General features: G+C 40.1%; 1 protein-coding gene and 1 long non-coding RNA gene across 4 annotated transcripts in view; one reads left to right on the forward strand and one right to left on the reverse strand.

The window, feature by feature from the left end:
* Positions 1-6,153, forward strand: part of LOC138060284 (uncharacterized) — a 23,753-nt gene extending 17,600 nt beyond the window's left edge. Inside the window, exon 4 of the long non-coding RNA XR_011134319.1 lies at positions 6,020-6,153. This is a non-coding gene — a long non-coding RNA (uncharacterized lncRNA). The remainder of the gene's footprint in view (positions 1-6,019) is intronic.
* Positions 1-10,166, reverse strand: part of LOC138060283 (neuronal acetylcholine receptor subunit beta-3-like) — a 10,322-nt gene extending 156 nt beyond the window's left edge. Inside the window, exons 1-7 of one of the 3 annotated variants that reach the window (XM_068906028.1) lie at positions 9,989-10,166; positions 9,382-9,485; positions 7,995-8,052; positions 6,297-6,436; positions 4,603-4,647; positions 2,748-2,857; positions 1-1,498 (exon numbers count right to left, since the gene is read on the reverse strand). The exon at positions 1-1,498 is cut by the window's left edge and continues 156 nt beyond it. In XM_068906028.1, the coding sequence (XP_068762129.1) occupies positions 328-1,498; positions 2,748-2,857; positions 4,603-4,647; positions 6,297-6,436; positions 7,995-8,049 (1,521 nt within the window). In that variant the 5' untranslated portion in view covers positions 8,050-8,052; positions 9,382-9,485; positions 9,989-10,166 and the 3' untranslated portion in view covers positions 1-327. Of the gene's footprint in view, positions 1,499-2,747; positions 2,858-4,602; positions 4,648-6,296; positions 6,437-7,994; positions 8,053-8,252; positions 8,394-9,381; positions 9,486-9,988 lie in introns of those variants that run through there. The other 2 variants (XM_068906025.1, XM_068906027.1) reach the window with 2 other exon arrangements.
* Between the last annotated feature and the right edge of the window lie 6,115 nt (positions 10,167-16,281).

A 16,281-nucleotide genomic window follows, 5' to 3' on the forward strand; every position in this document is an offset into this window, starting at 1 on the left:
TTACATAGCCAATCAAAACAAAGGCAGAAAATAAAATGAGCCAATTACAACGCGAAAGAAATACGACCACCGGCTCCAATCGCGGGAAAGCGCAATTTGATTCAGGTTTTGCTTTTGCCCAGTGATCGGCTAAAAAAATGTGCGCGAAATCGTTTAGCTTTAAATACTAATCGAAACGGTCGACCCCGGAGATCTTCACGGAGTGGCTCGTCCCTGTAAGTTTGCGCAGTACCGCGTAGACGCACTCACTCGGTGTACGACGCGGTACCCTCCGAAATGTAATGTTCCTGTGCATATTCAGAAGTACGACTTCGAAACGAGCTTCAGCTACACTCTCGCTAGAACGACAAAGGTTGAAAACGATATAAGCAGGACAAAAATCCAGAAAAAAAATCTATCCAGCACCATTGCCAGATGCCTCCATTCCTCCTGGTTCTTTTCAATTTGTCGTCGATGCTTCAAGCTATCCACTAACACCATAACTCCCTGTGCCGTTTTCGTACTATTGCTGTCGCCACTGTCCCTTCTATTTCCTTTATCTTGCGTCATATCCATCCTAGTCGCTGAACCTTCAACAGAGTTCATTGAAAACGATGTCAAACAAAATTCTTCAGGGGAACTTACAGTTGTGTACGTTCCAGCTTGTGCTTTATCAAGGATCATCTTGGTTTGAAAAGAGTTCTTGCTGATCCCGTTCCCCATACGTGTTTCGAAGTCTTTTTTCATAAGTGAAAGCCTTTTGAAATCCTTCCGCGACGACAAGTCGTAATTGTCTTCTGTTACGGGTTTCTTCACGCCCAAGATCTTTCCCAGCTTGTTTAGGACGCATCTATCGACCCAGCGAGGAACTGGAACCACAGCGGTACCAGAATTGCGATGATGAATGTGAAGAATATAACACGTGGCCACGAGCGAGATGGCGACTTCCAACATAACAGTGATGTAAAATATCCCCATCACCGGAACATTTTCGGAGTTCCGGGGCAAATTCTCGGCCGCCAGCTGCAAGAAGACCGCCATCGCTAACAGCACTGTAATGCTCAGAGTAATTCGCTCGCCAGACTCCGGAGGTAAGAAGAATCCGAGTAGTACCATAGACATGATTATCATACAGGGTATGATCAAGTTGAAGATGTAGAACAAAGGTTTCCGCTTGAAAACGAATGTTATAGTGACGTCGGAAAATGGGTAAGTACAACACGCGTATGACTGTACGTTTCGTTTTCTCGAAGCGCCCATTAAATCCCACTCGGCACTTTTCACGTACTGAGTGGAATGGAGGGGCGACAAATCAGCGTGGATGTCGAGATCAACGACTTCAAAAGTCCACGATCCAAACTTCATGGTGCATGTTTGTTCGTCGAACGGAAAATGTGTAACGTCAATGGGACATGTGCTCCGAAACGAGGCAGGACTGTACCATGAACATGTGCCGTCGGAATCAACGATCACTCGGGTCTTGTACTTTTCAAGTCCACCGCTGAACTCGCTGTCCGCACTGTGGGGAGAAGTGAGTTATTTAAAGAATGACAGCAAATTTTAAGTGGGTGTAACAAAAGTATGTACTTTAGTGAGCTGTCGCCCACCAGCGATTCTACATTGCAGCATTTTTATCCGTGTCTCAAGAGATTGGTGACAAACCACCTATTGGCCTAGTCTGGCCTTGAAGCGTGTAGCCTGCAACTCTTTCCCTTGGAACGAAGCTGGGTACTTTAGGACACCAATTTTATGCCCAAATATATTTAGGCAAAACTAAGATCGAAGCTGCACGCGCAGGAAAATGACCGAGTTATGTTACATCCAAATAAAAGGGAGCTTAAGCACGCGCGTTTTTGAGACGCGGACGGCAACCGGAAGAGAACATTTCACGCGCTAGGACAGTGGTGTCTCCCAGATTTTTATACTAATCATCTCTAATGGAGAAAAAATACTCAGCAATGTAAATGTGGTTGTGTGAAAACAAGTTAAAAGGGAAAAAAGCTCACTTCCGGTTGCCGTCCGAGTCTCAAAAACGCGCGTGCTTAAGCTCCTTAAAGAGATTTTTAAACTCAAGAAACCCAGCTCTGAATCAGAGTTAAACGCTTCAATGTCATGAGCTTCTGCCCAGTCCCCATCAGAGTCAGAAAAGTGTCTATTTTTAACAGAGCATAAAAGCGCATGCGTGACGTGATGGCCATAGCGGGCTCTGTGTCTATTTTTAAAACTAATTTAGAAAATATACTATAGACCAAATTGGCTAACTCAATGTTGTACCCAATTCAAACCCTTTGGGAATAAGAATGTTTTGTTCCAGGTATTTCCATATCATTTGAATTTGAATACACAAAGAATCTCAACCCCGGGAAATTTGAATTGGGTCATTTGGTCTCTTGCATGTTTATATTCTCGCAAAACAGGTTTTAAAATAAACACTTTTCTGACGCTGATATGGACAAACCTGATACCAGACTCTTACTCTTGGATAATGGACTCTTGTCTGCACTTTTTAGGAAACCGTTGTAAGACCACACTTCCTCATTACAGGGCAACGCAGTTACACTGGCGCAAAGACCGCGACAACAATCAATTTCTCATTGTTGCATAACTGAATCTTGCCAGGAAATCAGTTAAACCATTTTAAACAAACAGCAACACACTTGATCAGAGAAAAACATCGCTACGTATAGTAATTTTCTAATTTTCCCACGTTTATGTTGACACATTTACTCAGAGAGTAAATCCAAGGCAGAAAATATCGGTGTACTTGCCTATTGTAAAGAACAATATCTGGAATCCACAGCAATTTCGGATCAAGCCGGACTCGTGTGATGCCTTCGTAGTCTTCTGGTTGCCATGTTAATAGAAGATTGGTCCATTTCTAAAAAGTAAGAGCAAAACAAACACTTTGTTCTTGGTATCACTATCAGTGCAGGGTGACGTAAAAAAGGCCATATAGCCCTTCATTTGGGCTTCCAAGTTGTAAATGGATTTTCGAAAATTGCCGTAACCCGCTTCCTTTAGTTTTCACGGAATTAAATTAACAATAAAATTGCATGAAAAAACGGAGGGAAAGACGCCGCGCTATAAAACACGCCGCTTTACTTTAGATGCGATTCTTTAGTTTTCCTGAAAGCTTCGCGCTCCCACAAGCAATCCCTAGCTCAGCATGCAGCAAAGTAAATCAGTAATACTAATCCCCTCGCTCAAGTTATCTGAACTCTCGTGTTATTAATGAACTATATTTAAAGTGGTACTATGATCAAAAAATCTCTTCCTTGTTTCTTCAGATTTTGAAAGTGTGTTTGCTTAACACTCGCCTGGCAAAATCCTGAGCTTTGATTTTTATCCAGAGGCAGTTTACTGTGACTGTAAGTTTTGGATTTCACGGTCCGCCATTACTCACGTTCAAACCTGACCGACTGGAGCTCAGAGGGCCGTTTCTAGGGAAAAGTGATGTCATTCACTCAATAACTTAAAATTCAGTGTGTAAACGCAGTTTATGTATCCAAAACACTAGTTTAAACTCTGCAAGCCCGAAACGCCCGTGCTACATATTAATTCAGTCGCGTACAACCGCATTGCATTCTTAAACTAGTAAGTCTTTGACGTCATTTTCTCCTCGATCCAGCTCTCTGAAGATTTTAAAGTTAGTAATGGCGGATTTGATTTTTTGATAATAGTACCACTTTAAGTGTCAACTGTTATAGGCCATTTCCGAGTTCACGTCTGCCTCCTCTTCAAAGCGAGTCTAAGTGCGAAGTATTTCTTATAAAAAATTAGTTTTCATTCATAGAGCGAGTTTCAATTGAGTGTCGTAAAACCAAAACCAAAGTGATTACTTTGGCAAATCAAAAAGGACGGGGGCAATCCGATAAACCAATCAAAACTCGAAATAATTACAAGTAGCCGACACAAAGCGCGGGAAAATGTGCACGCGCGAGTCACGATTGGTTTTGGTTTCACTTCTGATTGGTTGAAAAAGTGTCGCGAGCCACTGAGTGAAGTAATCGTTAACCAAAGCAATTCACTAATTACTTTCGACACTCAATTGAAAACCGCTCTATTGACATCGTATACAATTCATAAGCTTGAAAATGCTTAGATGGTTGTGTGGGGCTACGAAACGTTCTGGATACAGTGAACTTCATGGAGGTATCGAAGAAGATTGTCATATGGTATGTCCATGTCACGAGGAAAGATGAGAGTTGTGTGACACGAAGTGTGATGGAAGTGGAAGGAGAGAGAGGGGAAGAGGAAGGCCAAAAACAGAGATGGATGGATAACATCAAGAAAGATCTCACGGAGAAAGCGCTTGAAGGCAACTAGGAGAGACAACTGACTAGAAACCCACATAGCAATGGGAGAACTCGAGGGAAGAAGAAGAGGAAGTTGAAGCACAAGTCACAAGGAAACTGGTGCAGTCTCCTGCGTGACCTGGAAAAAAATTTACTCCAGAATAAAGTGCGCTTGCGAGCTAAGCGATCGGCGAATCTTGGACAGGTTGCAATTCTGCCCACACCCTGGCGCCTATTTCAGTCTTTTTTTGATGTACTTGTTTAAGTACGCGGTTTGCTGTGGTGGCAAAAACATTTTAGCGGCAACCGAAAAGAAGACGACACATACCTGCCTGACCCATACGTTTGTCGTTATAATCTGGTTCTTATCATCCTGAAATAAACGTAGAATATTAGTCAATGGACTGTTTTCATGTGACGTCACAGCGGCCATGTTGGTGTTCCTGAACAATGGAACTGCGGCCATGATGGTGTTCCTAGCTAATCCTCCGAGATTTGAGCTCTATTATCAGGCAAAGGGTTCGTTTGTTTCGGTGGAAAAACAAGGTTACTCATCACGTGAGTGAAAACACTCTATAGGGAATTTCTAGGACGCGGTCGTCATCGAGATCGCCACAAGACAACAATGTCATTGGTTGAAAGAGCAAAAATTAATCTTGCTGCACGTGCGGCACGCATTTTGGCACATATTAGGGAGTTTAAGAAACGACGACGGCTGCGGCTACGACAACGCCAAAAAGCAGTAATATTATTGGTTAAAAGAATCAAAATGATCGTGCTGCACGAGCGGCACGCATTTTTGAACATTTCTCTCCCGTACTCGTCAAAACTACTACGTGAAAAGACCAAATTTAAGGTTTTGAAGACAACGTGGACAAACTACAGTGAATCTTTCAGTCTTACTCTTTACTTCAAATCCGTCCGTACCAATCCAGTTATAGGACACTTCGCTCATATTGAATAATATAAACAAGATGGAATAATCATGAAGTACTTAGAATAGCTCAAACTTATATTTTGAAGTGACGTTTTCGTCGCCGTAGCCGTCGTGGTTTCTTAAACTCCCTATTTTCAGTCCTCTGCACAACGACTCAGAAACCGCTCGTACCAAGAGCAAGAACAAGATGGACTAATCGCGAAAAACTTACGACATTGCAAAATTCTATTTTGAGGTGACTTTTTCGTCGACATCGCCGTCGTGGACTTAAAGTCGGTTCCTATTTTACGATCAAGGGACCATTTTCTTCTGTTTAAAACCACATACAAAAGAGGCTTACGGGTTGAACTCCGATATCATGAACTTTTGACAATAGAATATGAGGTAAGAGAGGGCATCCCTGTGCTCAATGATAGTATCATTGAGCACAGGGATGCCCTATTGTCAAAAGTTCATCGGTGATATCGGAGTTCAACCGTTAAGCCTCTTTTGTATGTGGTTTTAAACAAAAGAAAATGTGCCTGCAGGCTCAACTCCAATAAGGACCATTCGGCTAACTTAATGCTGTTTCTAATTCAAATCTCTCGGAGTTAAGATTCTTTGTGTATTGCATTTGCACGATAATGTAGCATTCACATTTAAATGTTATGGAAATACTTGTAACAAAACGCTTTATTGTTGAAGCAAATGTTGAGGTCATTTGCTCAGGCCCTTAGCCGCAGTCTATTGGAATAAATTGAATACTGTATGCGAGAATTGAATTAAATTACTCCGTGACAGGTGCTCTACGATTACATTTTTTTTTCAGAAAAACGGCCGAATGGAACCTACATAGAGAGCAGTCCCTCGTTCTGGATGTACACGCCGATTGAAAACTGTTTGAGCAAGATAAGTCGTTAGTAAGAATGTTCATTTTCTCGAACGAAATCAGATGGAAACTAATTCAAAAGTCAATATTCGGAGTTTCGCCTTTATCAGCTAAACAATTCACTAGCTCTCTCTCCTTTTTGCGCTTTTCAGTTCATTTTTAGCTTTTAAAGTGAAAATAAAAATCACGCTGGGACATTTTGCATATGTTAACTTACAACATTAACCAGCTGGACCAATTCCAATCCAAAAGTGACTGTGTAGGAAGATTTGTTTTGTTCGGGGATTGGGTGAGCGTCTTTGTTATATCCCCTTAATAAATAGTTGATAAGATCCTGCTCTGTGGAATTGCCTGAACCTGTAGGTAAAATTGATGTAAGTACCAAAGATTAAAATAACGCCTCAAGGAGCAATGCCTGCTATTTTAAGGAGCACATAGGAAAATTAAAATTATCGAAGATTATAATTCATTCATTTTTAAAATGAACACTTAAAAGATGACTCATTAATCAAGAAGCGAACGCAAACTTGCAGAAGATTGAAGGCAAGTTACCACCAAGGTAGCCCTTACGTAAACCGAAACACGCTGATATAAATATAACACCACAATATTTGAACTCCAACCAAGGAATGGCTTGAAATGTGAAATTTGCGCAACAAATATTTCGTTGACATTTTTTAGCCCAAGGTTATTCGCACTTAACAAAGTACTATTTTCTAAAGTTTTCCGGTCAATGCTGTAGACGGCTTTCTGTTGCTACCAGTGTTGTTTCCCGCACATTATCGGCAATTTTAAGAGAAATTCTGCGGCATTCTAATACCTCTGAGGTATTATTCTTGTGCTATCGATGCCTGCATCCCCACCGTGCATTCTAGCAGTAGCTGATGACTGAAAACAAGGCCTCTTTGTGTGGTAAAGTAAATAGATTCATTTCCTCAAAATAGTTGCTTTTATTCAGGTGTTATGGTTTGCTATGACTAGTTAAAATGATTTAGTTGATCGGTGTTGTACTTGCACAGCGTTGCGTGTCATCGATTCAGTTATTTTTACCGCAATATGTAGTGTTTTAGTTTGTTCGAATTAAACATAACCACAGCCTATTCTCCAGCTGGGGATATCGCAAGACTGTCTTCACCGAAGCATCAAAAAAATCCTGACAAGTGTAGTGTAGGCTGTTGACTCGGGCGAATGACCGTAAATGTGCCCGGGGAATCGATATGTGACTCACAAGTTTTAATGAGGTAATTATATAATTGAAGTTATGTTCGGATGCATGTCGATAAGTAGCGATGCCAAATTGAAGCCTTAATTATAAATTACTTAAACTATGGTCAAATAATTATATGGCATATTAAATTTAATTGAGCAATTAAAACGAAGCTTTTAGACTTTTAGGCGAGGAAATCATCCTTTATCGAATTTAACAGTTGACTCAAGGATTGTCATACCCTACAATGGACTTGAATTCCCTACTCTAGAAAACTTGGTATCTGATGTTTACACCAAGAGAGCGCGCTCTAGAACTAAAGGCAATTTTTGTACCAGATAGGATGATGCAATAGTCATTGCATGTGCGAATGTTTCACTAACACCTATAAATGTTGCAACGTGTAATTTTTTTTTTTGGCCATGTAAAAGTCCAGTCTGTTAAACGAACCCACAGTTTTACGAACATGATGAAACAAAATACGTTATCTCTTTGTCATCAGTGAGATGCTAACCGCTGCGACATGTTGCCGGCCGAAATGTTTACAAGTAATGTTAGATGTATTTTTTGTTTCGTAACGAAATTGTTTAGTCTGTTAAAACACTTTCCTAACGGGAACTGATCGTAAGAACTATCAACCTCCGAAACTGACAATATATTAAGGGTAAGTAGACAACAACAAAACAAAACCAGCTGTTTTTTACCCACCTTTTGTGCGGTTGAAGGTCCAAACAAATAAGATGGCCAGACGCAATAGCCTCATATTCTAGAAAAGAAAGAGAAGAATTCCACTTAAATGAACTTTTGCAATTCTCTGTAGACTGGCGAAAGAAGCTACAGATAATTGTCGGGTTTTTAAAAGGGGATTAACCTCTAGACTAATGGAAACCAATATAGGCCTGCTGCGAGCGCTTATTTGTGTGCAATTCAAAAACCATGCAATAATTATTCCTCGCACACGCAAACCTTTGGAGACTCCTTAAGAAGATATATTTTGTCATCTCATCCGAAACAAGATTCTCCTAGGCACAAAATTCGTCGTTTTGGTTGCTTCAGCAAGTTCATCACAGAGATTTTGGAAACATACGGAATTGAATAGAATATGAGACACATTTCCCAGCGAAAAAGGCTTTCAGTGGGTGTGATGACAGAATTTCAAATGTGATCCTTATGCTATGGTCGACATGGTTTTCGTTTCTTTGTTTTGCATCTGGTTTGTTAGATTGCGTATGCGGGAAGTTCATTGCTGTGGATCTTCAGCAGTTATGGTTTTTTCCAAACCGTGGTTGACATGGAATTCATAAAGAATTATAAAAAATTTCTTTTCTTGACTACATGTATGCATTACATGAGGTCAGAATGACAAACCTGATTACGATTATGGGTGAGTAGGGTACCTACATGATCTCCTTGCATGGAATTGGAATTTTTGTGCTTTATAGCGTTAATTAATGTATTCGTCTCGATGCGTGTACTGCAGTCAAATTAATTAGATGTAGCACTAACTCTATAAAATTCCGAACCTCGTCGAGGAAACACATGCAGTAAGGATAAACCTTGGAAAGTCAGAAATTACATTTCTTAAGAGTGTTCTAGTGGTGGAAACTCGGCTCCTAGGGTATGCACAAATTTTTCATCACCCGTCAAATCTTTTGTCTCAAAACAATGCAATACAATACATTAATCTTTATTTCTCAAAGGTCTTATTCCTGATTCTGAGTCGCGCCATATATTGCTTTCAATCCGTTTTGGCTAGTAACTAAAGCAACGAACATTTATTTCATACGAAAGAAGTCATACGTAAAAAATCAATTGAAATTAATTTAATTTAATTTAATTTAACAACTTTATAGACAGTGAGGGCTGACAAAAACTCTTACCCCGCCCAAGCGTGTTTTCTAAATCACTCCGAATGTTGTAACTTTAATCTAGCGGTTCCAAGTCATTTGTTTCCTTTTACGGTTTGAATAATTCTTGCAGAAGTCGGTTACTTGAGACGATTCGTTTTAAATATTTAAATGGTCTGAAATTCATCATTGGCTCTATCTCGAGATGAAGGAGAAGAGGACCGGCAAAACGTAAAATATTAACTTACCTCGCAAATTTGTTTTGTTGCTGGAATGTTCCCACGGAATGAATCTCCCTCAGTGAGCAACTGAAGTTGACGGAAGAGTTTGAAAAACAAAACGAAACTTGACACTGTAAGCAAAAAGAAGAGCGAAAGTCTGTCTTCTTTACATGCAAATTATTTTTCTGTGGCTGAGTTAAGCATTCATCTTATTGTAATGATTGTTCGTCTAAAAGAAGATGGCAAAGTCATCTGCCGCCACGTGGACTGAATGAGCCGTGAGGTGGTACTGTGGTTAGAAAGAAGCGTCCCTAGTACATCTGCCTTAAAGCTCTCTGTTCTATTTCCAGAGCGGTTAGAAAGCTGTTAAACAAACGTTAAGGCGTTAGCTTGCATTTCAACATGCTGTTTCTGCTATGTTGCCGCTCTGTTTCCGTTGTTCCAGACTCCACAGCAATATTAGAAATTAGTTCCTGATACTAGCGCAGAATGAAATTTCCCCCTAAGGCACTGTCGGTGGTCCAAATATTTTGACATCAGTGGCATCGGGAGCTACTGTTGTTTACTTTTTAAAACCCTATGTTTAGAAACCGACATCCAAGTTTTTTTTTCAGACATAGGATTAAAACAATACCTTTAGCTGAGACTAACGTTTTCCGGTCCTCGCTTGTTGAGTTTCTGTTGTACTGTTTTCCCGATAGCAAACTGAATACTCTTTGATAGCGAACAGTTGTTACTACACAGCTTGTCTTACTGTTTTGCGATTCCGACACCTTAATCAAATCGAAGCAGGTGTTTCTAACCTCTTTGCCTTTCTTCCCAGTATTCCTTAAAGCTAGAAGAAGCCGAGACTCTGGGAACTAGTTGCTGGAAGTTTGTGTTTTTTTTTCTTTGTTCTCGATAAGGAATCACGGTTTTGAGTTGATACAGCACTTCACACTGAACACGAATTACGCTGGCCAGTTTTAATTTGGTTTAGCGATAAAGAAGCTTAATTTTACCCCAGCTCCCCAAATTTAATTTTATTAATTCACTTATTAAGTCTTCTCTATTTAATTTATAGAGTGTTTTCACTCACGTGATCTGTAACCTTGTTTTTCCACCGAAACAAAAGAAAACATTTGCAAGATAAAAGAGCTCAATTCGCGGAGGATTAGTTGGGGACACCAACATGGCCGCCGTTTCTTTGTTTAGGGACACCAACATGGCCGCCGTGACGTCACGTGAAAACACTTTATGAACGCTTTGTTCACGGATTAATCAGCTATCCTGTCGGAATTGTACGGCTCAATACACCTTATTCACGATGGCCGCCATGTCGGATTTGCTATTATCATGCAAATGAACTACACACTTCTGAGGGGGCAAACAACACAAGTTCGAGAGGTTATAACGAACATCTTAGCCACACAGATGATTTGTTTCAAGTTCAATGAATGTTTATCACCTAAGTAGTAAAATAGGATGATTAAGCAAGTTACTCGGGTGTTTTTTTTTTTAATGAAAAGTGAAAATCAGCAGATACCGAAGTAGAAAGTCAAAATGTCGAAGGCAATCAAAAGATATAAAATTATTATAAAAGGTACTTAATTCTAAATTCCACAACGTACTTTTACAAATTTTATTTCAATATTTCAACGAGCCGATTTTCCGCAATTTTCCAATGTTTGCCCCCAGCATAACACATGGCTAATTTGCATGACAAGGCGGCTACCGTCAATAAGGCCTATTCTTATTCTGGAACTTTCTGTTGTTTCGGTAAAACAATACTCCTGCAGATCACGTGGGTGAAAACTTAAGCTCACCAATCACAAGACTGACTCAGCAGCTGCACGTTCAAAGGGTGATTTGTTTTAAAGCTAATTGGTGTGCAGTCTTGACGACGCACGTGCACCGCGTGAAGCTTGTTGAGCTATTTACTGTGGCTGTGAGGAGGGGGGTTGTGGCTGTTCGTTTTGCGCGTGCAAAACGTGACTTGCTTTTCAAGTTATTGATAATATACCTAAAAAAAGTGCTCAGTTCTGATTGGTTAAAAGAATGATGCAGTTCTCACGAATGCAAATTAAGTTTTAATTTGATTAACGTTATAATCGGTTTCAACCAATCAGTTGAATGTAAAATTGAAGAGCGCGCTGTCAAAATTTCACCCGTTTTGATTTTCTATCTTCCTTTTTTTTCATGTATATTATTACTGGGTTGCCGTATACGGCAATCCCAGTTGGAAAATGGGTAGAATTTCTCCGTTTAATTTTTTTCCGTGTCGGTAAAAGTCTTGCCTGTCACTCCCCCGGTAAGTAGTGTCTTTGTGCATAGAGCCTTCTGCGCGTATTTTCTTAGGATCGAGAGGGTAGTGGAAATGCGTACATTTCTCTGGTGGACACAGTAGAATCATAATGGCGTCGAAAGTCATGTAACGCGAATGGCGTTTTAGTGGATCTTTGAACAAAATATACCCTTATGAAGCTCAAAAATGGCAAATCAATTGGATACTGAACAAGACAGGCGACAACATCGACAACAATCTGTCGCCCGTCGAGCCGTCTTTTACCATGCATGTAGAACATTGAAGATTCGCAGGGCAGCGATAATAGTGAATTCAAAGACTAGACAAGGTGGATTGAATGGAATTTCAAGCGTTAAAATCGCTGAAAAGGTAAGATTATTGTCGAAGCGATGCCGCAATTGCGTGTCTTCACCACATGTTCCTTTGATCTCACATTATTGTGTTTTCCGTCAAAATATTCGCTTGTTTTCGCTTTCGCTCGAACATATCTACCTTCATTACATGTCCAGTGAATAGTTTTATCCTCCGGGATGAATTTTCCGTCGAAGAATCGGTTATTTGGGCGGTCAGTGTAAAACGCAGACTGCAGACTGCAGACTGCAGACCGGGGGTAACATGCAGACTGAGGGTAAAATAAATATTAATAATGAAAAAACGAGTCATACGGATCAAATAAAGATTGTTTGAAAGACAATCCTGTTTTACATCTGTCAACAACTCACATTATTATGACTGCAGGTCGCTGCACCTTTTGGGGATGCGATCGTACGCGTTGAAATCATCTGTGCTTTGTTTTTGCGCTTCCAGATGCATTGCAATGTTCCAAATTATTTGTCACACCGGTACATCGAGGGAAATCGATCGAAAAACCAACAATTATTACTTCGAATACCTGAATAATCTCGGTTGTCTTTTTTCGGTGCAACGAAATGCACAAAGAATTTCATGTATAGATCGTTTTCACGTGACGTCATCACTTTCCAAAATCTAAAACTAAAGATCCACCAAAGTTTTTATCCTCATCAGGCATAAGAGGCGGCATATCTATATGTGTTGACAATTTCACAGCTCAATAGCGTGCTTCGTTTGGAAACCAGAGCATTTTGAATTTCCGGATTATGTAGATGCGTGACACAAGGCTACGATCAAGTTTGTTGAAAAATATATACTTATCTCATGATTTTGAGCCCTTTTAGAAGTTAGAGCAGTAGGAAAAGTGCTTATGTAAATGCTTGTTTTTTCAGTACTGATAATCAGTCGCCTAGTTAGCCAAAGTAAGTTCCGGATGTTTACACTATTCTCCGGCCGCCATATTGGTGAACCACTGAGGTACACCAATATGGCGTTTTCATACTGGGCTCTGTAAATTTCTGCGAAACATTTCGACTAATATCTGAAGTTTGGGGAAACGCAGAGGCCTAAAACTGGGACAAGTGTCTTATTTCTTTATCTTCTATAACATAACAATTTCTTAGCGTTTTGCACTGGATAGTTTTTGATTTATTTTTTTATTGCGTGACAGTGAAAACGATCTATTCCGAGCAATTGGGACGCGGGGATTTCATTGGTTAAGGTGATTCCCTAGTATTGCACTGCGCATCCTGTTCTGCGCATAACACAGCGTAGGCCACGTTCGTATTCAGACTAAGAGGCTTTATGGTCAAATTTCATGGTCAGTTCTGTTTTCTTTGTCTCACAAGTCTCAACGGATATTTCTAAACAAAACAATGTTTAAATTTAACCATAAAGACTCGTAGCCATGTGTGAATATTGATATATCGAACGTGGCCAAAAACATTTCAAAATGGCGACCTTTCGTGCGGGAAAGCTCGCTAGAAAGAAGAATGGCCGTTTTCAGAGCACAGCAGTAAAGAGCAAAACAAGAAACTTTTTAGACTCTCGCAAAACAAAAAGTCGAGTGATAGCCTTGATGATGCTAAAGAACATTTCAGTCCGACAGTGAAAGTGAAACCGCGCTATCCGGGAGACGTGTTGTCGAGGGTCGAGCTTGGTTTGCTTTCTGTTTTCTCCTAAACGAGGTTGGTGACCTATCTTTTTTTTGGCATAATTTTATTCTCTTACTCATCCTCTTTGTGCTGTAACAAAATTTTAAAAAAATTACGTCAGAAGAAAAGTTACAGAAAAAAATGTATTCGTAGCCATCACTCGTGGACACAAAATATCTCCTCGAGATCACGCACCCGAGGAATATTTGTAGTCAGTGCCTCTTCAAGACGTGTGCTTGTGCCATAAAACAAACATTAAATTATTCCTTTTGAGCGATACAATTCACCTGTTTTGTTATTTCAAGAATTACGTCAAAGCTGTACTTCCTGTTCCTGCAAAACGTATCCTGAACCGATGGAATAAACTTGTCTTTGATAGATGAAGTCGCAATGATTAAATGAGTAACTTGAGCAAGTAATGTCTCTCAAACGAGCTTGGTAACCTATTCTTTTAATTGCACATTTCGAGTCACCATAATGTAGGGAACAATTAAGAAAAGTTTTAAAAAAATCTTACGACAACTTCTATTACTAAGGAATCACCTTAAGCTATGCGTGATAACCCCTAGGGAGAGGTTATAATTGAAAATTACATCTTCCAGATGCAAAACAAACGAGCTTGTGAACTAAAGGATAAACATAACGTACACGAAAGCGAATGAAAGGATCCTAATAAGAAATTTTTACACCTCAGTCATACTGGCTTAAGCCGACTGAATTGAAACGTTAAATGGTTGCAAAATCCGCGTTATCTCTGTCTTTGTTAATTGGTACTGTAGCCATGCGTGTCAAAATAAATTGAGTTATTGGGTAATTACTCGATTACTTTGTTCAGTGCAGCAAAATGGACAGTTGAATTACGGGGTGGTGACTTCTTTGCCTAAAAGCAACTCACTTAACGAAACTGTCCTTTTTCCAACAACAACAAGGATTCAAACAGCTTCAATTCTTACAGAGTTCGATAAAAATCCGGATTTAAAACATGCCGTGGGGCAACCAAAGCGATGGGAGCTGTGTTGGGGTTTCAGTGTGAAAGTACAAACGGCTACCAAGACTCTTATAACTCTTTTTTCATTATTATTTTATTAACCCGCAGTCTGCTGTCTGCAGTCTGCATTTTACACTCAGTCTGCATTTTATCCCTGGTCTGCAGTCTGCAGTCTGCGTTTTACACTGACCGGTTATTTGGGTGGTTTTTGGCAACAGAGGTTAATTATTCGTAATGCGATCGCTTCCGTTGCCGTTAGCAATGGGTCGCAAATTTGACACTTTTATCGCATTATCACATTACGCATAGAACCACGTTATCTACTAAAATTATTCGTGCCTTATCAGTTTTCGGTCGAATTTATGTCCAAGAAAGCTGATAAATTGCAGAAAATATTAGTTTTGCATCCAAAAATTCGTAATCAACGCTAAAATGACCAAATTTTGCCTGGAAAACATATTTTACTGTTATTTTACTTAACTTTTTCCGTTCAACTTTCGCTTTTATAAAATGTTTCAGTTGCCTGTAAATAAGTTATATGATGTTGGAAAGCTTATTTTCTTAGCTTTAAAATGATGTATTTTTTCCCCGTAACTTTAAATATTTTTTGAGAGAAGAAAAACATTTTTTGGCGATGGCTGATTTACCGCGGTTTTCTCGCGGTTGGGAAAGTAGGAAAAAGAGTTAGGCCAGTAGCCAGGTTTTTAACCTCAGAAAAGGATCTGTTTCGTCGTACGAACGTGTGAGGACCTGTGAGCCAAAGGACCTCTGCTGGTATGACTTCTGGGTGACCCCTTAATAACTTCTTACTAACCGAGCGCGAGGGCCGTACTGCCAGGGAAATATTGGCCCGAGGTCGTGGCAGTACGGACCGAGCGCAGCAAGGTCCGTACAAAAACGACCCAGGGCCAATATTCCCCAGTACGGCTCGAGCTAGCTCGGTTAGTAAGTAGTTTATTACATGGTTTTTAAATTACCTTTTGCTTTGTTTTTTCAAGCCCGTAATCGGCCCGTGGGCCAGTCACAATTTGCCTGGAACGTTGCACGTACCACAGGCAACCCAGTGTACCCTCACGGAGGGTCTAGTTAATAAGTAATCACGTAGTAGTTCAGACTACAAATTGCACTCACTCCTTAGTCTGGAAAATATACTCGTGCTTATTTATACTAAATTGCACTCAAAATCATGAGATGACCGATACAAATAAAGGCCCGGAAAATCGGCTTCAACATTTGCTTTAACGTCTGTTTGATTTTGTTGAACGATATTGACTGCTGGGGATCATCAACAACAAAGCTTGACAAGAGGCCTGGTATTCAGTCTCAGGCTGCGCACCGCGAATATTACTATGGATACGGGACATCTATACGTCATTGACAGACTGATTAGTGCGCACGCGCATACCCAACAACGTCGAAAGAGGGAGGTAATTCAAACGGCTTCAACGTTATTCAACATTCACGATAACAAAGGAAATGTTTAATGGTTGTTGAAGCAAAGTTTAAACTCTTTTAAACTCATTCAACATGGATTCAACATGGATTCAACATGGATTCAACATGTTTGGGGGGGAGGGGGGGGGGGGGGTCTCAACATCGCTGTTCAACAAAATCGAACGGATCTTAAAGCAAATGTTCGCAATGGCAAG

This window comes from Montipora capricornis, chromosome 8 (genome assembly GCF_036669925.1).
Source record: "Montipora capricornis isolate CH-2021 chromosome 8, ASM3666992v2, whole genome shotgun sequence".
Classification (NCBI taxonomy): Eukaryota; Metazoa; Cnidaria; class Anthozoa; order Scleractinia; family Acroporidae; genus Montipora; species Montipora capricornis.